Source organism: Coccinella septempunctata, chromosome 5, assembly GCF_907165205.1.
Source record: "Coccinella septempunctata chromosome 5, icCocSept1.1, whole genome shotgun sequence".
NCBI lineage: Eukaryota > Metazoa > Arthropoda > Insecta > Coleoptera > Coccinellidae > Coccinella > Coccinella septempunctata.
Genome location: NC_058193.1, coordinates 15,393,378 through 15,412,578, shown reverse-complemented (window position 1 = coordinate 15,412,578; position 19,201 = coordinate 15,393,378). Strand labels below are relative to the sequence as shown.

Below are 19,201 nucleotides of genomic sequence, written 5' to 3'. Positions count from 1 at the left end.
CTTGAATAAAAAGATATCAGTAATTCATATAGTTGTTCAATTTCCCTTTTGAGGATGAGAGCAGAATGCGAAATACCGGGTGTCCCAGAGCTTTTAGGCCAGCAGATATCTCAGTTACCTGCGGAAAAAAAAAATTGAAAAAAATACTTGTCGTAGTAGACCATACGCTCTTTCATACAGCATAGCAAAATCCACCCCCTGACAAACAACCCCCGAGAAACCACCCCTAACTTTTGTTTTTCAAATGGCACCCGCATGTTTGTTTGGCTTCAACTGACAGCTCTTTTTAATTCTTAATCAATGATATATCATAATATGTAGTTGTAAAGATAGTCACTCGATAAAATTGAATTCGTTAGTGGGTACTGTTAATTGGACTGATCGAATTAGTCCACATTGTAGAGACAAGAAAAAGTGGATGTTGAAAAAAAAGAGTCAATAAAATGTTAGAACTTTTTGTTTATTATAATTTATGTTATAAAACATTTTCTTTAGTATAATGTTACAGTAACAATACAGCTGAGCGTATAAATTCGTATTTCATTTGTATTTTTATTTTCCATAATTCTGCATGCCATTCTAGCTACCATGATACATCATTGAATGAGAAATGAAAAAAACTGTAAGTTGAAGCATAACAAACATGGGGGTGCCATTTGAAAAACAAAAGTTAGGGGTGGTTTCTCGGGGGTTGTTTGTCAGGGGGTGGATTTTGCTATTCTGCATGAAAGAGCGTATGGTCTCCTACGACAAGTATTTTTTTCAATTTTTTTTTTCCGCAGGTAACTGAGATATTTGCTGGCCTAAAAGCTCTGGGACACCCGGTATATGTAGGTAAGAGTAAACACAGGGTAAAAATGAGGCGTTCAGAGCTGAAGAGGCCCAAGCTACAATTTTTCTGAAATTGAGTTTACGAGTATATAAAATTTTGATTCATTTTTAGGCAGTTCTTACTATTAATCCAATTTCAGAAAAATTGTAGCTTGGGTCACTTTTGCTCGGAGCGCCTCGAATATAGAGTGCAAATTGATTGCCACGATGGTAATTATCAAATTGAACATGAATATAACTTCAATAGAGGATACACTTTGGTAGTTTATTCTGTCAAAATAATCGTTCCAAAAACCTCCAAAATGAGATGTCGCAATGTTGCTGTCTATGGTGCTTTTTTTACACCTACTATGTGATGTACTGGGTAATTACCCGCGATATGCGATGTTGCGGACATTAAGCACTCTCCAGTAAGTACTGGTGGCCTTTTTTTAAATCAACATTGTGAAGTCGCATTTCCACAGTGGTAATTCCCTACAACTTCCCTGTGACTGAAACTGGTTGACTGGGTATCTACACAGTTTTTAATAGCCTTAAGTGTTTATATCACTGAGTTGAGCCTTGGTACCATTGTTTCACAGTGTGGACCCCAATTTAAATATCTGTCAATTGATATTCCGAGAAGTCTTGTATTTGGGTTTGTAGCTATATTATCATCATCCACTCTGACACTTTCGGGGTACGTGATGCTGGACCTGTTATTGGAGAAGTATACTACATTTGTTTTTTCGGAATTTAGTGTCAGTGCATTGCGACAACACCAATGCTTTATCGTTGAGACAGCAGTTTTCAGGCCATTTGTCAACTGTTCCACATTATGGGATGAAATAAGAACATTAGTGTCATCAGCGTACAAGAAGGTATCTACTTCTAAGTGTTCAGAGGTGTTTACCCGCTCCAAGGCACATACTTCTAAGTGTTCAGCGGTCATTTCTTGCTCCAAAGTATCTGGAAGGTCATCACCATAGACAACAAACAATATCGGGCCCGCGATAGTACCCTGTGGAATCCCCACCGATAATGTTACCTCGGAAGAAAAGAGTACCTCATCTCCTACATCCAACATAATAACCATCTGTTTTCTCTCTGACAAGTAACTTGAAATCAGCTTCAATGGAATACCCCCAATTCCCTTTTCTGCTAGTTTCTGAAGTAGTATTTTGTGATCAACGCAGTCAAACGCTTTAGAAAGATCGACGAATATCCAGCTGAAACATTGTCCTGTTCAAGAGAAGAGAAAATCCTCTGTGTAAACTCGAACACTGCTCTTTCTGTACATTTACCACTGGTGAATCCATGCTGTTTATTAGACAAGAGGTTAAACTTTCTGAAGAACTTCCGCATTCTGACAACAAGAATTTTCTCGAAAATTTTAGCAAAGGATGTTATCAAGCTCATCGGTCTGTAATTGGAAAGATTATCAAGGTTGCCTTTCTTATAGCAGGGCATCTTTAATGCTTCGGGAAAAATTCCAGCTTTGAAGGATGCATTTATGATGAAGCAAAGTGGGGTTGCTATAAACGAAATATGATGTTTGACCACAGTGAAAGGGATACCATCATATCCGGAGGAAAATTTATTCTTCATTCGACCTACAGTTGATAATATCTCGTTTTCATCGACTTCAAATAGGTAGAAAGATTTTGAATGATTTCTGTTACTTACAAATTCAGGTGTGGATGCAGAACTTATACTGGATGCGATGTTGGGGAAGTGATTGTTGAAGTCGTTTGCTAGTTGTAAAAACTCAGATTGATTAATGTATTTTGGAGGGAGTTTATAAGTAGGCTTTTTGGGTTTGTTTGTTAACTCCTTGATGATATTCCATACAGCTTTCGTCTTGTTGTCTGCTTTGTCAATGACTTTATTATAAGTATTTCTCTTATGGGAACTCAATGCAGTATCATATGCTCTCTTCAGCTTCCTATATTGGTCTAATAATTCAGGCTTATATCTGCTTAGGATGAACAATATATCCAGCTCATGTTTTAGTGATTGTATCTCTCTGGTCGTCTTTATTCTCCTTCTCTTCTTAACATCTATCATTTCAAGCGGAAAAGCTATATCAAAATTAGTTTTGAAATTATCAAAAAATAACTTCCACATTTCATCCACCTCATTCTCAGGTAATTTGTATGTAGTCTTCTAAAAGCGTTTTAAAAACTAGGTGGTTTTCTTCAGAGTTATGTCTGATTTATTTTTGTTTTGATTGTAAGTTCTTCAAGAGTGAAGTAGAACTAAATATGAATTTCTGACCTGAATGATCCGATAGGTGTTCCTCAATAACTGTGGTATTTCCATCAACGTTGGTAACGACATTGTCCAGACATGCATTTCCTCTAGTGGGTTCTCTTGTTGTTATCTTCATATCAAATTCATCTAAAATTCCTAGAAACATTTTAGACTCTTTAGAATGGGATAGAATATCTATATTGAAGTCACCTGCCATTTTTACGAGGCTGGATTGATAAGTACCCGTGTTTGGAAAGAAAACTCAATTTTTTGAAATTTTTCATATTTATTTCTCAACATAGTCTCCTTTTAGCTCGATACACTTAGCCCAGCGATATTCCAACTTTTTCACGCCTTGTGAAAAATATGATTTCTTGAACTCTACAAAATAGGCCTCCGTTTCAGCGATGACCTCTTCGTTTGACGTGAACCGCTTTCCGCCGAGCCGTTTTTTCATGTTTGGAAACAAAAAGAAGTCACACGGTGCCAGATTTGGTGAATATGGTGGGTGAGGTAGCAATTCGACCAATTTTGCAGTGGCGACTGCTGATGAATGAGCTGGTGCGTTGTCGTGGTGGAAGAGCAATTTTGTCCGGTACGTAAGGATGCGTTTTTCCTTGAATGCGGCGTCGAATCGATCCAATAATTCACTGTAGTATTGCCCTGTTATTGTCTTTCCCTTTTCCTAGTAGAGAATGGGGATTATTCCTTGGCAATCCCAAAAAACAGTGGCCATAACCTTTCCGGCCGATGGCACCGCCTTCGCCTTCTTAGGAGCAGGTTCGCCTGGAGATGTCCACTGCTTCAACTGTTCCTTGGTTTCTGGTATATAGTGGTGGATCCAGGTTTCGTCAACGGTTACGAATCGCTGCAGAAACTGGCTTGGATTAGTCTTAAATAGGTGCAGACAGTCCTTCGAAGTTGTCACACCATTTCGTTTTTGATCCACTGTCAGCAAACGGGGAACTATCTTGCCGATAGCTTCTTTATCTCCAAATGTTGATGTAGAATATTGGACACGCATTTTTATGGAATGTCAACCATCTCAGCAAACTTTCTAATCTTCACTCGGCGATCGGCCAACACGATATCATGGATTTTATCGACCATATCCTTCGTAGTCACCCCTTTCGGACATCCTGAGCGGTCCTCATCGAACACTGATGTTCGGCACCGTTTGAATTCATTGAACCAATATCTGATGGTTGTCATCGAAGGTGCAAGGTCCTCGTAAACAGCTACGAACCGATCTTTGATTTCCTCGCACGCTTTCCCTTCCAAATAAACGAATCCAATCACTGAACGATATTGCTCTTTTTCCATTTTTCAGAATATCACGAAGTTGTTTACTATGAAATGACGGTCAATCAAGACCACTCGATGAATTAGTGCGAAATTTTGACAGATGTCGTTTGAAGGATGGCACTAAAAGATAGTTTACAGATTTTTTACCTACAGTTCCCTCTGTTGCCTAGCACGGGTACCTACTTATCAATCCATCCTCGTACATTGGTTTTTTCAATAAGGCATTGTTCTAGCAATATGTTAATTTTCTCAAAAAATATATCAATGCTAGGTGTAGTGTTCGGCCTGTAAATACAAATTATAATATACTTAATATTATCAATAACTAATTGAGTAGCACAGCATTCAAACCAGTTAGGTAAATTCAACGATTTGAAATCAAGTCTATCCAAGCATTCTATAAATTCTTCGACATAGATTGCGCATCCACCATGATGACCTTTCTCTCTGCAAAATGACGTGGCTATTTTATACCCTCCAGGTACATAGTTTTTCAGTTCCTCCTCAGATTTCCAATGTTCGGTAATACAGGCTATATTAACTTGGTGGTTCAGCAGTACCGTAAAACGGGGTGAGATTGATCTGCCGGGGTGAAATTGATCACTTGTCATTGAATCACATATATGCACATAAAACTGGCAACAATGTGAGTTAGTTGCTGTACGTCGTAGTTTTTATTTCCTTAGGGTTGCCTAATACTAGTGCACGTTATTGTTAGTTCGTGATCAACACTGGAAGGAAGATATATTGTTGTGAAGTTGACCCTAATTTTTGACCTATTTTCATAGCTTGGATACTTTTGGTGGAAAAAGAAAAACAGAGGTGAGTTTGTTACTTTTTGTGTTGTAAAAATTTTCTGTCACGAGCTCTGATAGTGATTTTATCTATTTAGCATTTTAATGAATGCCTGTTTTTTAAATATGGCGGAGAATATTAAGTGGGGTGAGATTGATCAAGTGATCAATCCCACCCCACGTTTTGTACTTTCCGAAAATTAATTCACACTATTTTTCGCAGGTTGGAAAACATCACTCAGAATGGGCAGAACATACAAAAGAAAGTTAGGTTCCAGAACTTACGGAAATTTCAGTGAAGAACAAGTTAATAATGCGTTGCACGACGTATTGGAGAATGGATTATCGCTACGAAAGGCAGCAAAGAAATACAGATTGGCCTACGGAACTTTAAATAACAGGTACCATGGATGTAAGATCAAGAAGAGCGGTGGGCAACCTGTGTTCACGTATGAAGAGGAAATGGTCATTATTAACAGCGTCTTAACTTGTGCAGACTGGGGATATCCACTAAGCGCTATGGATTTAAGAATGTTCGTCAAGAGTTTTTTGGACAAAAGTGGTAGAACCGTATCTCGATTCAACGAGAATATCCCAGGACCTGACTGGTTGAATAACTTGTTAAAAAGGCATCGAGGTGTTGTCGGTAAAATATTAGCAAGTAATATTAAAAAGAGCCGAGCGGAAGTTTCACCTGATTCGATTAAAAAATATTTCGAAAACTTGGGAAAAACCATTGAAAATGTTCCCGCTGAAAATATTTTCAACTATGATGAATCTAATGTCTCGGATGATCCTGGAAAGAAAATGTGCATCTACCGAAGGGGAACCAAATATCCTGAAAGAATATGCAATCATTCAAAATCTGCAACTTCGATTATGGTTTGCGGATCCGCCTCAGGTACCCTTCTGCCACCTTACGTCATATATAAGGCAGAAAATTTATGGGACACTTGGACAGAAGATGGTCCCAAGGGCAGCCCATGCTGCGACCAACCATGTTGCTCACTGGGCTCACGATATAATCGGACCTCACACGGCTGGATTGACATGTCAACCTTCAATGATTGGTTTGTCACTTGTTTCTTACCACACGCTAAGCGATTGGAGGGAAAAAAAGTGTTAATAGGGGACAATCTAGCATCGCACTTCAATCCAGATGTTCTAAGACAATGTGAAAAAAATAATATTATATTTGCATGCTTGCCATCTAACTCCACTCACATTTGCCAACCTTTGGATGTTGCATTTTTCAGGCCCTTGAAAGAAAGCTGGAGAAAAACACTAACATCCTGGAAGATGCAAAATTCCAAAACTTCTGGCATCCCAAAAAATGAATTCCCTAAGCTGTTGAAGCAGACACTTCAAACCATGGATAAAGTAATACCCAAAAGGCCAGATATAGAAAAAAGTGCCATAAAAAGAAATTTACTTTCTGGTTTCGAGGCCTGTGGCATTTCACCATTCAACCCCAACAGGGTTTTAGAAAAGTTACCACAAGACGCCATTAATCAGAGACAACTGTTGTCTCTGCCATTAATGAAAACGAGATAAGGTGCTCTCTTACCAATTTCTTGAAAGATCTTAGGTACAGCTCTCACTCAGAACCCCGACGTAGGAGAAAACTGCTCTCAGCAGAACCCGGTCAGAGCGTTTCAGCACCCAAACCCTTTGAAGAGATGAGTGAAGATGATATAAACATCGATTTAGATGACAGTAACAATGATATTGACATCAGTAAAGATGAAGAGGAGGTTGAATACTTCTGTCCTACATTGGAAAACATCACTAAGGGAAAATTTCTTCTGGTGAGATTTTTGTCTGGCAGTAGAAAAAAGACGGAATTTCGCTATGTTTGTATGGTAAAAGAAGTGTTAGAAGGAGAAGAAATCGAAGTTCAAGGACTGAAATCCGCAGAATCGCGAAAGATTTTCAAGATAATTGAACACGACATATCCACGGTTCCCTTCAAGGAAGTGGTGGCTATACTACCAGATCCGATACTCGAAAAAATTTCTGATAGGATTGAAAAGTACCATTTCCGCGGAGAAATCAATATAAAGGAATGTTGAAAATTTTCCTGTTAATTTTTTTTATATTTTATGAATTGCATTTTTTGTTATTTAAATTGTTTTTCTTCATAAAATAAAGGATTATATACTAAGAACAGTGTGATCATATTTAACCTTTCATGATCAATCTCACCCCGTTTTGAAAAAACAAGAAAAACGGAAAAAGTACTCGACCGAATTTATCGGGGTGAAGATTGATCACTTCCTATCGAAAGCACTGCTGTTTAGTACTATAAAATTGATATGATCAATCTCACCCCATCTCCTGTCTGAGATTGATCACACCTTTTTTATAGGATAATTAATTTGTCTCAACAAAGATATCGACATTAGTGCTAAGGTTTCACTCTTTGGATCATAACTAAATATCTGAAGCTCTTAGAGATGAAAAAGTTTGAATAATTTCTAAATTACGGCCAAAATAAAGTTAAAATTGATCAATCTCACCCCGTGTCACGGTCCACGTTCTAATCTTAGGAATGATGTTCCTATTGCCTGTATATTTTGATGGAAAAGGCATATCATTTTATCTACCGTGATATTTCTTTTGGGGCTTTCCGGAAAAAATTTCGAAAATTGAATTCCCGCAGGATGACTCCTGTTGGCCAGAAATTAGGATCATTCAGATTGCCAAAAAGTGTATCATCAAGAGTACCGATACTGAAAGCCGAGTTCTCACCTCTTGTGGGTAGTTTCTTAACCTCGATCATTTCGCTTCCTTGTAGATCAGAAAGATAGTTTTTAATATCCGACTCGGAAATAGTTGCACCAGCTATTCTACCCACGTAGATCCATTTTTTCTTCAAGGCACCTTTAACATTTGTATTCGTTTTTGTCGATCCAGTACATGTTACTATTTTCTTGTGTTGATTTTGATTGATTGGTGTGCGTTTATTCTCTATCCATTGAGTTGATCCGGGTCTCTCTTTATTCTTCCTGTGAACAACTGTACTCCATGATAATTTATCATTTTCATTTTCATTCTTGGTTAGGTCTTTGTTGACATCATTGTTATATGTTGCCTCCAAAAGTGACGTAGACGCCGCAGACACAGAAACTGACGGAGTTGCGGCAGGTGATTTTACTGTCTCTGTTTTCAGTAGGCTGAGTGACAATTTATGCTTGTTGGAAGATAACGCATGTTTATATGTTTTTTGTCCAGTGTTATTTTTTAGATAGTTGATTCTTTGGATAAGGAGATCGTTATTTTGCATCAAAATAAGATTCTTGCTTCTGACTTCTTCTAATAAATCATTAAGCCGTTTTACTTGCATTTTCAGATAATCGTTTTCAATATTACTGTCATTTATAGGCGTTGATACAGATCTTGTTTCTTCCACATCGGTGCTCGAATCGTGCATACAGGACGACGATTTTTTGGACTTTTTCCAGCACGCTTCATGTAACGTTGCGTCGCACTTTATACAAATCCTAGGGTCCAGCACTTTTTTATTGCACTGGTTGCAGATATTTCGTTTTACTTCCTCCGTGTTCAATTTATTTATAGAAGGATTACATTCTTCATCTTCACTCGCCGACATCTTGACGACGTATGATGTGTTATGAGTTTATATGCGTGTTTATATAGCGAAACCTTGAATAATACTCTCATGAATACCTCAGTACATCTGGAAATGACCCAAGTCGTCATAGAGCAGCCCATATGAGGTTTTCTTACCGTTAAAATGAAGTTTTCACGTAGGAAAACTAAAGGATCATCGAAGCACTCCGGGTTTACATAATCCTTACCCATCGAGAATAGACTCCATGAGCATTTTGTACATATGAAAAACAAATATTTTTATAAAACATCCGGAAGATGATAAAACGATCCAAATCGTTATGGAACATCCTGTATAAAATTGTCATATAGTGTTCATGACCTCTCGTAGGAGAGAACAAAATATGCACAAATCCGATTGAATTCTTAATGAATAATTCAGAGTGTGAGTTGAAATTGTTTGGTTGAATCTCGAAGAACATCCATTTCACAGCTTTTAATTACTAGCTTAAGCCTGCTACTATATGTACGCAGATATCTACTTTCGAGCAGCTATGTCTGGGAAAGCTGATGTCGTTGAACGCCAGACGTCGCACAGTGGGGCAAGATACCCAAAAAATTGGCGAAAAATCAGAAAACTGTGTTGAACTTTAAAAAATGATTGTTTGATCCATTCTGAGGACACTAGTTAATATCATCCGAATTAATGAAAATAATTTTTTACATTTTGTTTAAATCATTCAATTACCTAAGGAATACTCAAATAAAAAACACATCTGATTCAGAAGTCAGTATCATTATCAGTTTCTTCTTCTGATGATGATAATGATGTTGGATCAAATGGAAATGAAACCTTAAACAATTCCAAGGCTTCCCTTGGAATATTTTCCTTTTTCCTCTTTTTAATTTTTCTTCTGCTTGTGATAACTGGATCAATACTGATCAAAAATAAATTAAAAATGTCTCGATTACTTTTGGATCTGCTACACTTTCTTGAATTATGTTCTCTGTATCTTTTGAAATCCTTATTTCGAGCTTCCTAAGCTTCCTTACTTAACTGTCCAATAGGTAACAAAGCACAGGATATGATCTCAGATCCATGTATCAAATATTTATGCATGGTTGGTGACATATTGTACCAAGGATAGAGAGAGGTAAAATACCTGGCCGTTTCATGGGCATAAGATCGAAATTTATCAATATAAATTTCAAATCCACTTGCTACAGTTATCATTACGGTATGAATTGTTTTATCAACAACAGGTCAACTCTTGTAATTTCAGCTGATAATTCTGCATTTCTGAAGAATCGCCTTGCCGTATTGCCATCATTAGTGACATTAGTGTTACCAAAACCAGGCTTGGGAATGTCGACAATTAGATCACAACGATCTTTGAACTCTCTCTGAATTCTAGCCTTATTTTCAGCCACCATATCTCTGTCTCTTCCGCGGGCCTGCCATTTTCTATCGGCAATTTATACGCAACATGAAGCAGGCACTCAAACATTAGAATCCATCCATGCAATACAGACAAACCGAATTCCAAGTTAGCACTGTTTACCCTTCTGCCTATCATGTCCTCAATGTTATTAAACATTTATGATGTTGCGCCACACAAGAAACATTTCTGAGTTGAGGATGTATCCGTAAGCGCATTACAAACTTTTCCATCAACCATGGCGAATATCAATTTATGGACTACTCCTACAATTTTGTTTTTCACTACTGCTGCAGAATTTTGTAGAGCGTTTATTTCAAAATCCATTCTATTTTTCTCTGCAATTGATAGTTGTGCAGATTCTTTAATGAATTCAATTTTTATAGGTATATAGTCGAAGCAGAACTCGGATTTTGCCATATCAACTTCTCTTTATATGTCAGTCGGAGTGGTACCCTACATGTTACAAATACAGCAGAATCGCTAGCTTCAGAACCATGGAAGGCTTGTTTGTGAGAGCTATGTCCTGATGAACCATCAAAACACCATTTTGTGAACAAACAAAGTTTATTTAACTCCGAATCTGCAAGAGTAGCCACAACTTCCTCAATACTTTGCAGTAATCTTTGGACGGTGTGGTTCGGAAGATCTTGTGAAGCTACTTCTACTGATGTTTCTGTAGCTTTTATATTGTCAGGGTAACAACTTTTCTTTGCTTGTTGTACTACCTTGTATGAAGGGAATCTATCTGGAGCACTCGTTCTCACTACGTCATATTGGTGCCGAGATAAGTTCCCAGTTACTATAACGTCAAGAGCATCTTCTGCTGACATTACACATCCTGCTCGGAATTTATTGACTTTTGATATGCAGCCTTATATTTTGTAGCTCTTGTTGGGGTAGTTGTTGTGATCTCTTTTATGACTTGGGAAGCGTCAGATTTACCTTCAGATCGTAAATTCATTTGAGCGGCAAAGCTCAGTACAGCTCCTGATGTAGACTCCCGCAATTCTTGGGTTTTGAGTCTCTTCGATCTTTCAGAACTAGATTCGAAATCTTTTTCTGGCCGACCACGACTTGATGGATTTTCAACGACTTGGGAAAAACAATACTCTGTCTCTAGCCATTCCTTGTTTCTCGCGATGAAAACGTCATATGTACGGGACGCCATGACCTATCGAGATTTGAATTTTGATTTGAATAATGTGAATTTTTTTCTGTTGATTTCGTTACTCAACAATATGGGTAATACCGATACTAAATACTGAAACTGGTTTTCGAGATTCTTGCTCTCGCACCTTCTCATGAGGTTGACCATGTCTAGACGACTGGTGGGAAAATCTATGAAAGAAGGAAAAAATGTAGACTGCGAAAGTCACTCATCTCCACCATATAAATTGAGAACATAATATTCTTAATTGGAGCACTTGGACCTTCCGTTTGATACCGCGCATGATGCGATTCGAATTTAACATATTTTCGGTCTACATTATTGTTGTTATTAATGAACACTTTATTTCTGATTTGATTGCCACAGGGTTCGATTTTGGGACCAGTTTTGTTCATTGTTTTCATCTCCCAGTTCACGAAGTACCTTGTTTCCTGCTCGTCACACTACTATGCAGATGACGGCAAGCTCTATTTGTCTTTCTATCCTGATGAGGCCGCTCAGGCCGTTGCTGCGTTGAACTTCGATTTGAGTATAATACTCGAAATCTCTAGAAGGCACTGTCTGCATCTCAATGCGACTAAAACGGTAGCAATACTGTTCGGAAGGAGTAATGATAGACTGCGGTTTGAGGCTGTTGGCGATTCGGTGGTGATGGACGGAGAGAATATAAGCTTGTCACCGAGAGTCAAGAGTTTGGGAGTTTGGATAGATCAAGACCTGAGATTTACTGATCATGTTTCTGCCTGCTTGCAGAAAGCGTTTGGGATGTTAAGGTTGGTTTATCAGAATCGAGAACTTTTGAACACGAAATTGAGAAGATTAGTTTGTGACTCAGTTGTCCTCTCACATTTGAATTATGCAGATGTCGTCTACAATCCCTGCTTGAGCGCCTTAGATAAAAATAGAATACAAAAGCTACAGAATTCTTGCCTACGACTCATTTTCGGGATAAGGAAATATGAAAGAATCAGTCACACTCTTGGTGTTGTCAACTGGCTGAATATGAGTAATAGAAGACATCTCCATTCCGCAATCTTATTCATGAAAATAATCAACACTAGAACCCCTCCATACCTGTACAATAAGATTACTTTTCGTTCTGATGTCCATAATTTGAACATTCGTTTTAAGGGCACCTTGACGCCACCTGTTTTCTCTACTGAGTTATTCAGGCGTTCGTTTTCCTATAGAGTGGCGCAAGTTGTTAACGGTCTGCCTGTGAACATCAGAACTATAACCAACGATAACCGCTTTAAGATCTCACTTTTCAGGAAACTATTTGATGAACAATCAGGAATATTGATATAGTAAATATATGTAGGGTTAGATTTATGGATTTTTAGATTTAGAGGGAGAAGTAAATATTTTTGTTGTTGTATATTTGTTATTGCTTGCACATATGATTTTTTTTTTATAACGGCTCTTGTACGAATCTAAGGTTAGATAGAACAGTGCACTTATTGAGTTCACTGAATCTCGCCTTTACCTTCTTTTTAGATTTAATGTATTTTCCTGTGTATGGATTTATTTTGAAGGAATAAAGACCTTTATTATTATTATTATTATTATTATATTACTTCCTGCATCAAGGTACAAATGAATTAAATATAGTAGAAAGATGAGCTGATTTTATGGGCGAGTTGGTGTTATGCACCGAAACTACCCACTATTAATATCTTTTCTACATTAAAAGGTGCCAAAAGGCAAATATAGATTAGCATATGTTTGATTTCTTAAGCTTCAGATTGAACATAAAATGAAAACGGTATCTGATGGAGCTCCATAACAAAATATAAGAGTGATATGCCGAACTTTAACGGCCGGTTTCATAATCAAACCTAAAGCGTCTTTAACTTTAAAGCTTCCTTTAACCCTACTGAAAATGACATTAAAGGAAGCTTTAAGCTTAAAGTGACTTTAAATTTGATTATGAAACTGGACGTTAGTACTATAAACAAATTTTATAAAAATGCATTATTGACCTATTAATTTGAAATATTGAATGATTTCAATGCGGTGAAATTAACATCACTTACCTAAGGTGGAAGCTTTCATATTTAGTTTTATGATATTATAACGGAATATGATCAAATAACTATTCAAAGTTGAGGTAACAATGAATTTAGGTTGACAGCTTATCGCAAAAATTTTCATACATTGACATTCATGGCTATCTAGCACGTCTTTGAAATGTTCAGTAGGGGAAAAAAGGGTATTATCAGATACCAAGGAATGAAAAGATTCCCGAAACTGGTTTAAATTTTTTGATTTTTTGCCAACTTTTCGGGTATCTTGCCCCACTGTGCGTCGCAACAATTTATTTACTTCTTCGCTGCCGCCACTGGCTTCCAACAAAAGGTCCTCAGTTTCATTTAGTCGAAACCCGTTGGTTGAATTAATACTCCGAATGTGAATTTCAGCCATTCCGATAGATTCAAATACTTTTCATAGCCTTTTGTCGTTGAACTGTTCATTTACCCATAATATTCAAAGCCTGAATGAAAAGTTATGGTGGAAAAAAAGGTGTGTCGATTTCATTCCGTTTTAGCTTTGGTGGATGAGTAAAAATTGAGTTGCAGGTGCATATGTATATGAATTATACCACTGCTAAAATTCTTCCTGTGCCTCTGAAAAAAATGAAAAAATCCATATTCATGTCGGCATCTTTGAACCTACGTAACTTTCCAACGGACCGTTTTCTCGGCATGACTCCATGAAAATTTTTCTTCTCATTTTGAGATTCTTAACCAATATTCAAATTTATTCTCATTAATCCTGGGATACGCGGTAGGTAAATAATCATATTGAATTAAAATACATCAGAGTTATTTTTATGTGATCTATATTAACAATTTATTTACAAATGTATGGAAAGTAAGACTTCAGTCGAAATTGATCAGACAATTTGTTATGGACATTTTGAATAAATTTCCTACGAAAGTGATAAAACTTAAAATTTTTTTATCATTTTCCTAGCAGTTCTTGAATCTCCATCAATGTTCTTCCTTTAGTTTCTGGCACGAATAATATAACAAAAACAACAGCCATTGCATTAATAGCTGCCAAAATGTAGAAGGTCATATAATTTCCAATGGTTGCTAATGCTAAGGGAAAAGAATAAGTGATAAGGAATGAAGTAACCCAACAGACAACAATAGCTACTCCGCTGCCTATGCCCCTTATTTCAGGTGAAAGCAGCTCATGCATCATCATATATGGAATGGATCCGTAAGCTATCGTAAAAGCGATTATAAATAATGCAGCGGAAAATATTGGCGCAAGGCTATATTTCGAAATATCAAATTTCAAATGTTGGACGTGAAAAAAGACACCAAGAACACAAAGTGCCGTCATCATTCCCATCGAAGATAGAATAAGTAAATATTTTCGACCAGCCCTTTCTATGAAAATTATACCTAAAAAACCTCCAAGGCACTGGAGAGCGCCCATTATGATTGCTCCAATACTAGGATCTAAACCATCACGTGCCTCAGCAAATATTTGCTCTGTGTAGAAGGTGATAGCGTTCACACCGCATAGTTGCTGGAAAGTTAACATTCCTAAAACGGAAATCATTCCATTACGGTTTGATTTCTTCGAAACTATATCGCAAAAATTTCTTGACTCATTACAGTTATTTTCTATTTCTTGTTGGATTATTTTCATTTCACCCTCTATGTCATAACAATGCTTATGACCCCTGAAACGAATGAGACTCTCTTCAGCTTCTTTCATTTTCCCAATTTTCATGAAATAAACATAAGATTCCGGAACGAACGGAAAAATTAAAAGAAGAATGGTAGGAAAAATTGCAAGAAAAACAGACATTGTAACATAATCTGTAATTGAGCCTACGGTGAAAGTAACGAACACGCCAAAACTAAGAAATATTTGGAAATAAGACGACAATGTTGATCTCATTGAGTTTTCAGCTATTTCTCCTATATACATAGGTGCTGCAACACATATAGCACCCAAACCCATACCTCCTAAGAATCTCGCTACTAATAGCATTGTTACATTTACAGCAATAACAATGAAGAACCACCCCGAAAGAAATGACAAGGCTGATAGATAGATAGCCATCTTTCTACCATATTTATCAGCTATGAGGCCTGTGGGGATGGCATATATCAATGCGCCCAAGTTCAAAATAGAACCAAGTAAAGCCTCTTCTTTTTTTGTCAACTGTAGGTGGTTGTCAGACTCATTTTTCAATCCGTGTTTTTGATGCACATTGTTTAGAGATTTTGCAGCAGATAATTCCGTAATGGCTGGAGATGACCATGCCAGCACTGTACCAGCGCTCAGTGCGGCAAAGCAGACTGAAAAAAAATCACTGATATTACAACTTGCTGAAGAATTCAGGTGTTATTTATAAGATGGACAAAAATTTTCAAGCTCTAATCTAATCTAATTATAATTTCTTAGAAATGCTTTTGTGTACTCAAAATATATTTTTATCTTTCTGTATTTTGTTCCTTGTTCATATTTATGTTCATATGTTCTAGAATAATCCATAAGACCATTATTCGATGGTCCAGTGGATGGTTAATGTTAGATAAGACGTTGGCTTTTGATGATACGTTTTGAATGAGGGTGTCTGAATGATACAGAAAAAATGAAAGGTATTATTCTTTGAGAAGAATTAAAGTGTTTATTTATTATAAAATTTTTTGAAAAACTTCGCTCCGGAATGTTACAACCCTCCGATGATTACCAAAAAAAAAATTTGTTCCAAGGTACAAAAGAGTGGTATTCAAGTTCATCGAGCAGTCCAAGAATATTTATTTGGCAATCGGTAGTAGATTCAACTTTCAGTGAATACAAAGAATGCCTATTTCATTGTCGTGGCCAACGTTTTTCCCAGAAAATAAGGTTGGAGGTTTTGATCCATGCACCATTCAAGAAACAAAAGAATTACAGTCCCGATGGAATATGGTGGTATTATGGTTTATATAGTTTCTACAAACAGCTTTACACTTAATCAGCAAATGAAAGCATTAAAGAACAAAAGCTTGCCTTTTATCTAGCGTACACTAAAAGATATATGGAACAAAATATTCGGGAAAAGTTTTTCACAAAGGGGTCAGCACTGATGATGAATTGGTGTACATGTCGAAAACGGAATCATGACCAACCTATGATAAAATGCTGCTATGAGGATATATATGAAATTTGAAAATATAAGGGAGGAACAGTTTAAAAATATAATCGGTGCAAAATACAACTCATAAGAAAATAAACAGCATAAATATAATGAGTATAAAAATATAACGAGTAGTCAGGTCTAGGTCATAATAGCATCCAAACATTTTGTTGTCTCCTTCTCAAGTTATTTATCTGAAGCCAGAGTTGTCTCTGTGTGAAGCTTCTTAGGCTAAAATACAGGAATACCTCCAGAAATACGAAAAAAATAACAGTCTCTGTTTCCTCGGCATCCACATCTAACAGCACAACAAAAGAATGGCATAATTATTGACTTCCTGCTAAAATGTGAGACCTGCAAAAGTTATTGAATTCTTTAATTACCATTACTAACGTAAATTTAACACTGCTATCGAAAGAATTACTAGGACCAACACCACCAGCAAAATTAAAACAAAAATAATGCTATTTCAATGTACGTAGATTAACTAGAAGTACAATAATATTCCAAATAATGTGTAATTTTTACGTACACAACACCTTTGTTTGTCCTTCACAATTTTATTTTGACGTCTATTTAACAGCGGCTTGGAGTGGCCTATTCAATATGAGAGGTCCAAGGTGGTTCAATAGTTGGAGAGCCGACGATGCTAAATCGGGATTTACCCGAGCGTCGTGGAGACCTAGTGGATTTTGAAGATTAGATGGTAGAAAGAAAAAAAGGTTCTATGATGTATGCACTTTCAGCGGTGGGGACAGCGTCTCCAGGGTCTCAAAGATGTAAAAAAATCGTCAGGTGTAAATACTCAAGCGTATCGGATTACGATACTGTATATGCCCTATGTATCTCTGATAATGAATTAATGCTTATCTGACAGTTTGCGCGGTGGCACTGGCCGTACGGAAGAGTTGAAAATGGTAAAAAAAAAATTTCCCAGCGAGTCACATTTTTGGAGGATATGTTAATTGGACCCAAAGGAAGCTACTTTTCAAGGGACTGAAAATTTATACATGACATAAGGTCACAGCAGTCCTTTGAAAATGTAAAAAAAAATCGTTACTTGTACATACTCGAGCGTGTCAAATTTTCATACATATTTTTAATTTCGGTGTTGTAAACGTGCTGACTCATTAATCTGACACTAATCAGGGGGGGGGGTTTCTTAATCTGACACTTTGAAGATGATAAAAATTCCTCTTTTTTCGAATATTTCCCTGCCTGTACCTCTAATCGTTTTTGAATTCATTATGAAAGTTGCAGGTAATAAAATTCTACACAACTTTTGTCTGAAACAATTTTACAGACTCTTGACCGTTCTCGAGAAGCTTAGCCACACATGCGAAAGGGCAAGGTCAATGTAGATTCCCAGTCTAATTTACATTCATTCAATTGTCAAAATGACAAGGTATTTCTATGATGACAGTTTCGAAATTAGTCAAAAAAATTTTAGTGTTGTCTGTGACTGAACCTTAGAATGTACTATTTTCCAACTAGTGAATTTTCGCTTCAGCATGTATCGCTCAACACCTCGCATTAATCGCCATATATCTCAAAAACGTTTGAACGTAGAAAAAATTACTTTGGACAGAATTTGTAGAAAATGTTATGCTCTACAACTTTTATAATGAATGCGAAAACAATTTGAAGCCCAGAAGAGATAATTAAAAAAACTGATTTTTGTTACCTATATGGCCAATTTTTATTGTTTCGGCTTGCTAAAACTTTCAGATTATATTTTTTTCGTTATTCTTGAATCATTAGCATCAAAGTAAGAAAAAGAGCCACCGCGCTCGAGAATGTACACGAGACGTTTTTTTTTTGCAACTTTGGTGCCCTCCCTCACATTTTCGATACGCTTAAATTGTCAGATTGAGAGAATATATACTTTTCAACATGTAATTAACCACATATATCTGACACGCTCGAGTATGTACAATGATCGTTTTTTTTTTACTATTCTGACAGGCTGTCTAGATAAAATCTAGATGTAGATACACACTGATTCTAGGCATGTCGTCGATAGCATAGCTAGCAGCGGAGCACTTCCCCAAAGTTCTTTAAAATATTTGAAAACAAATAAATGCTCGGGTTGAGTAGTAGTACTTACGGGTTAAAAGTGAGGACACAAAATAGAAACAACGAAAATGGCCCAACAGCTTAACAATAATTTTTAGGAACTTTCTTCTCGTACTGTATTGATCAACCTGAAAGGCTTCATGTGTCACGTACACGTGGTCGACTTGAATGCAAGCAGAGAGAGAATCACGGCACACGAAACGATTGGTAACTGAGACCATCGTGGCTGATAATGAACGCAACCTCCGTCAACGTCTAATGATTTTTCCGTAGGCATGAACTGATAGTTGGGGAGCCGTCGATGCTATATCGGGATTTACTCGAGCGTCGTGGAGACCTTGTGGATTCTGAAGATTAGATGGTAGAAAGAAAAAAAAGTTCTATGATATATGCACTTTCAGCGGTGGGGAAAGCTTCTGCAGGGTCTCAAAGATGTGAAGAAAAATCGTCAGGTTTACATACTCGAGCGTGTCAGATTAAGATACTGTATATGCCCTACGTGTCTATGATAAATGAATTCATGCTTATCTGACAGTTTGCGCGGTGGGACTGGCCGTACGGAAGAGTTGAAAATGGTAAAAAAAAAAATCCGACGTGTCAGATTTTTGAAGGATATGTTAATCGGACCGAA

At 37.0% G+C, this 19,201-nt stretch overlaps 1 protein-coding gene and 1 long non-coding RNA gene across 2 annotated transcripts; one reads left to right on the top strand and one right to left on the bottom strand.

Moving 5' to 3' along the window:
- Window positions 1-4,964: 4,964 nt before the first annotated feature.
- LOC123314035 (jerky protein homolog-like) lies at window positions 4,965-6,716 on the top strand. The gene is made up of 2 exons (XM_044899147.1): window positions 4,965-5,190; window positions 5,386-6,716. Exon 2 carries the CDS (start codon window positions 5,406-5,408, stop codon window positions 6,714-6,716), a length of 1,311 nt encoding a protein of 436 aa, XP_044755082.1. The 5' UTR covers window positions 4,965-5,190; window positions 5,386-5,405.
- A 9,826-nt stretch (window positions 6,717-16,542) lies between these two features.
- LOC123312933 lies at window positions 16,543-17,415 on the bottom strand. The gene is made up of 2 exons (XR_006537704.1): window positions 17,027-17,415; window positions 16,543-16,848 (listed from the first exon to the last, which is right to left on the bottom strand). It is a non-coding gene; the product is annotated as an uncharacterized LOC123312933 (long non-coding RNA).
- Window positions 17,416-19,201: the final 1,786 nt, after the last annotated feature.

Bases quoted from the DNA above. Each gene is read 5' to 3' on its own strand.
- LOC123314035 (XM_044899147.1), top strand. From the start codon at position 5,406: ATGGGCAGAACATACAAAAGAAAGTTAGGTTCCAGAACTTACGGAAAT.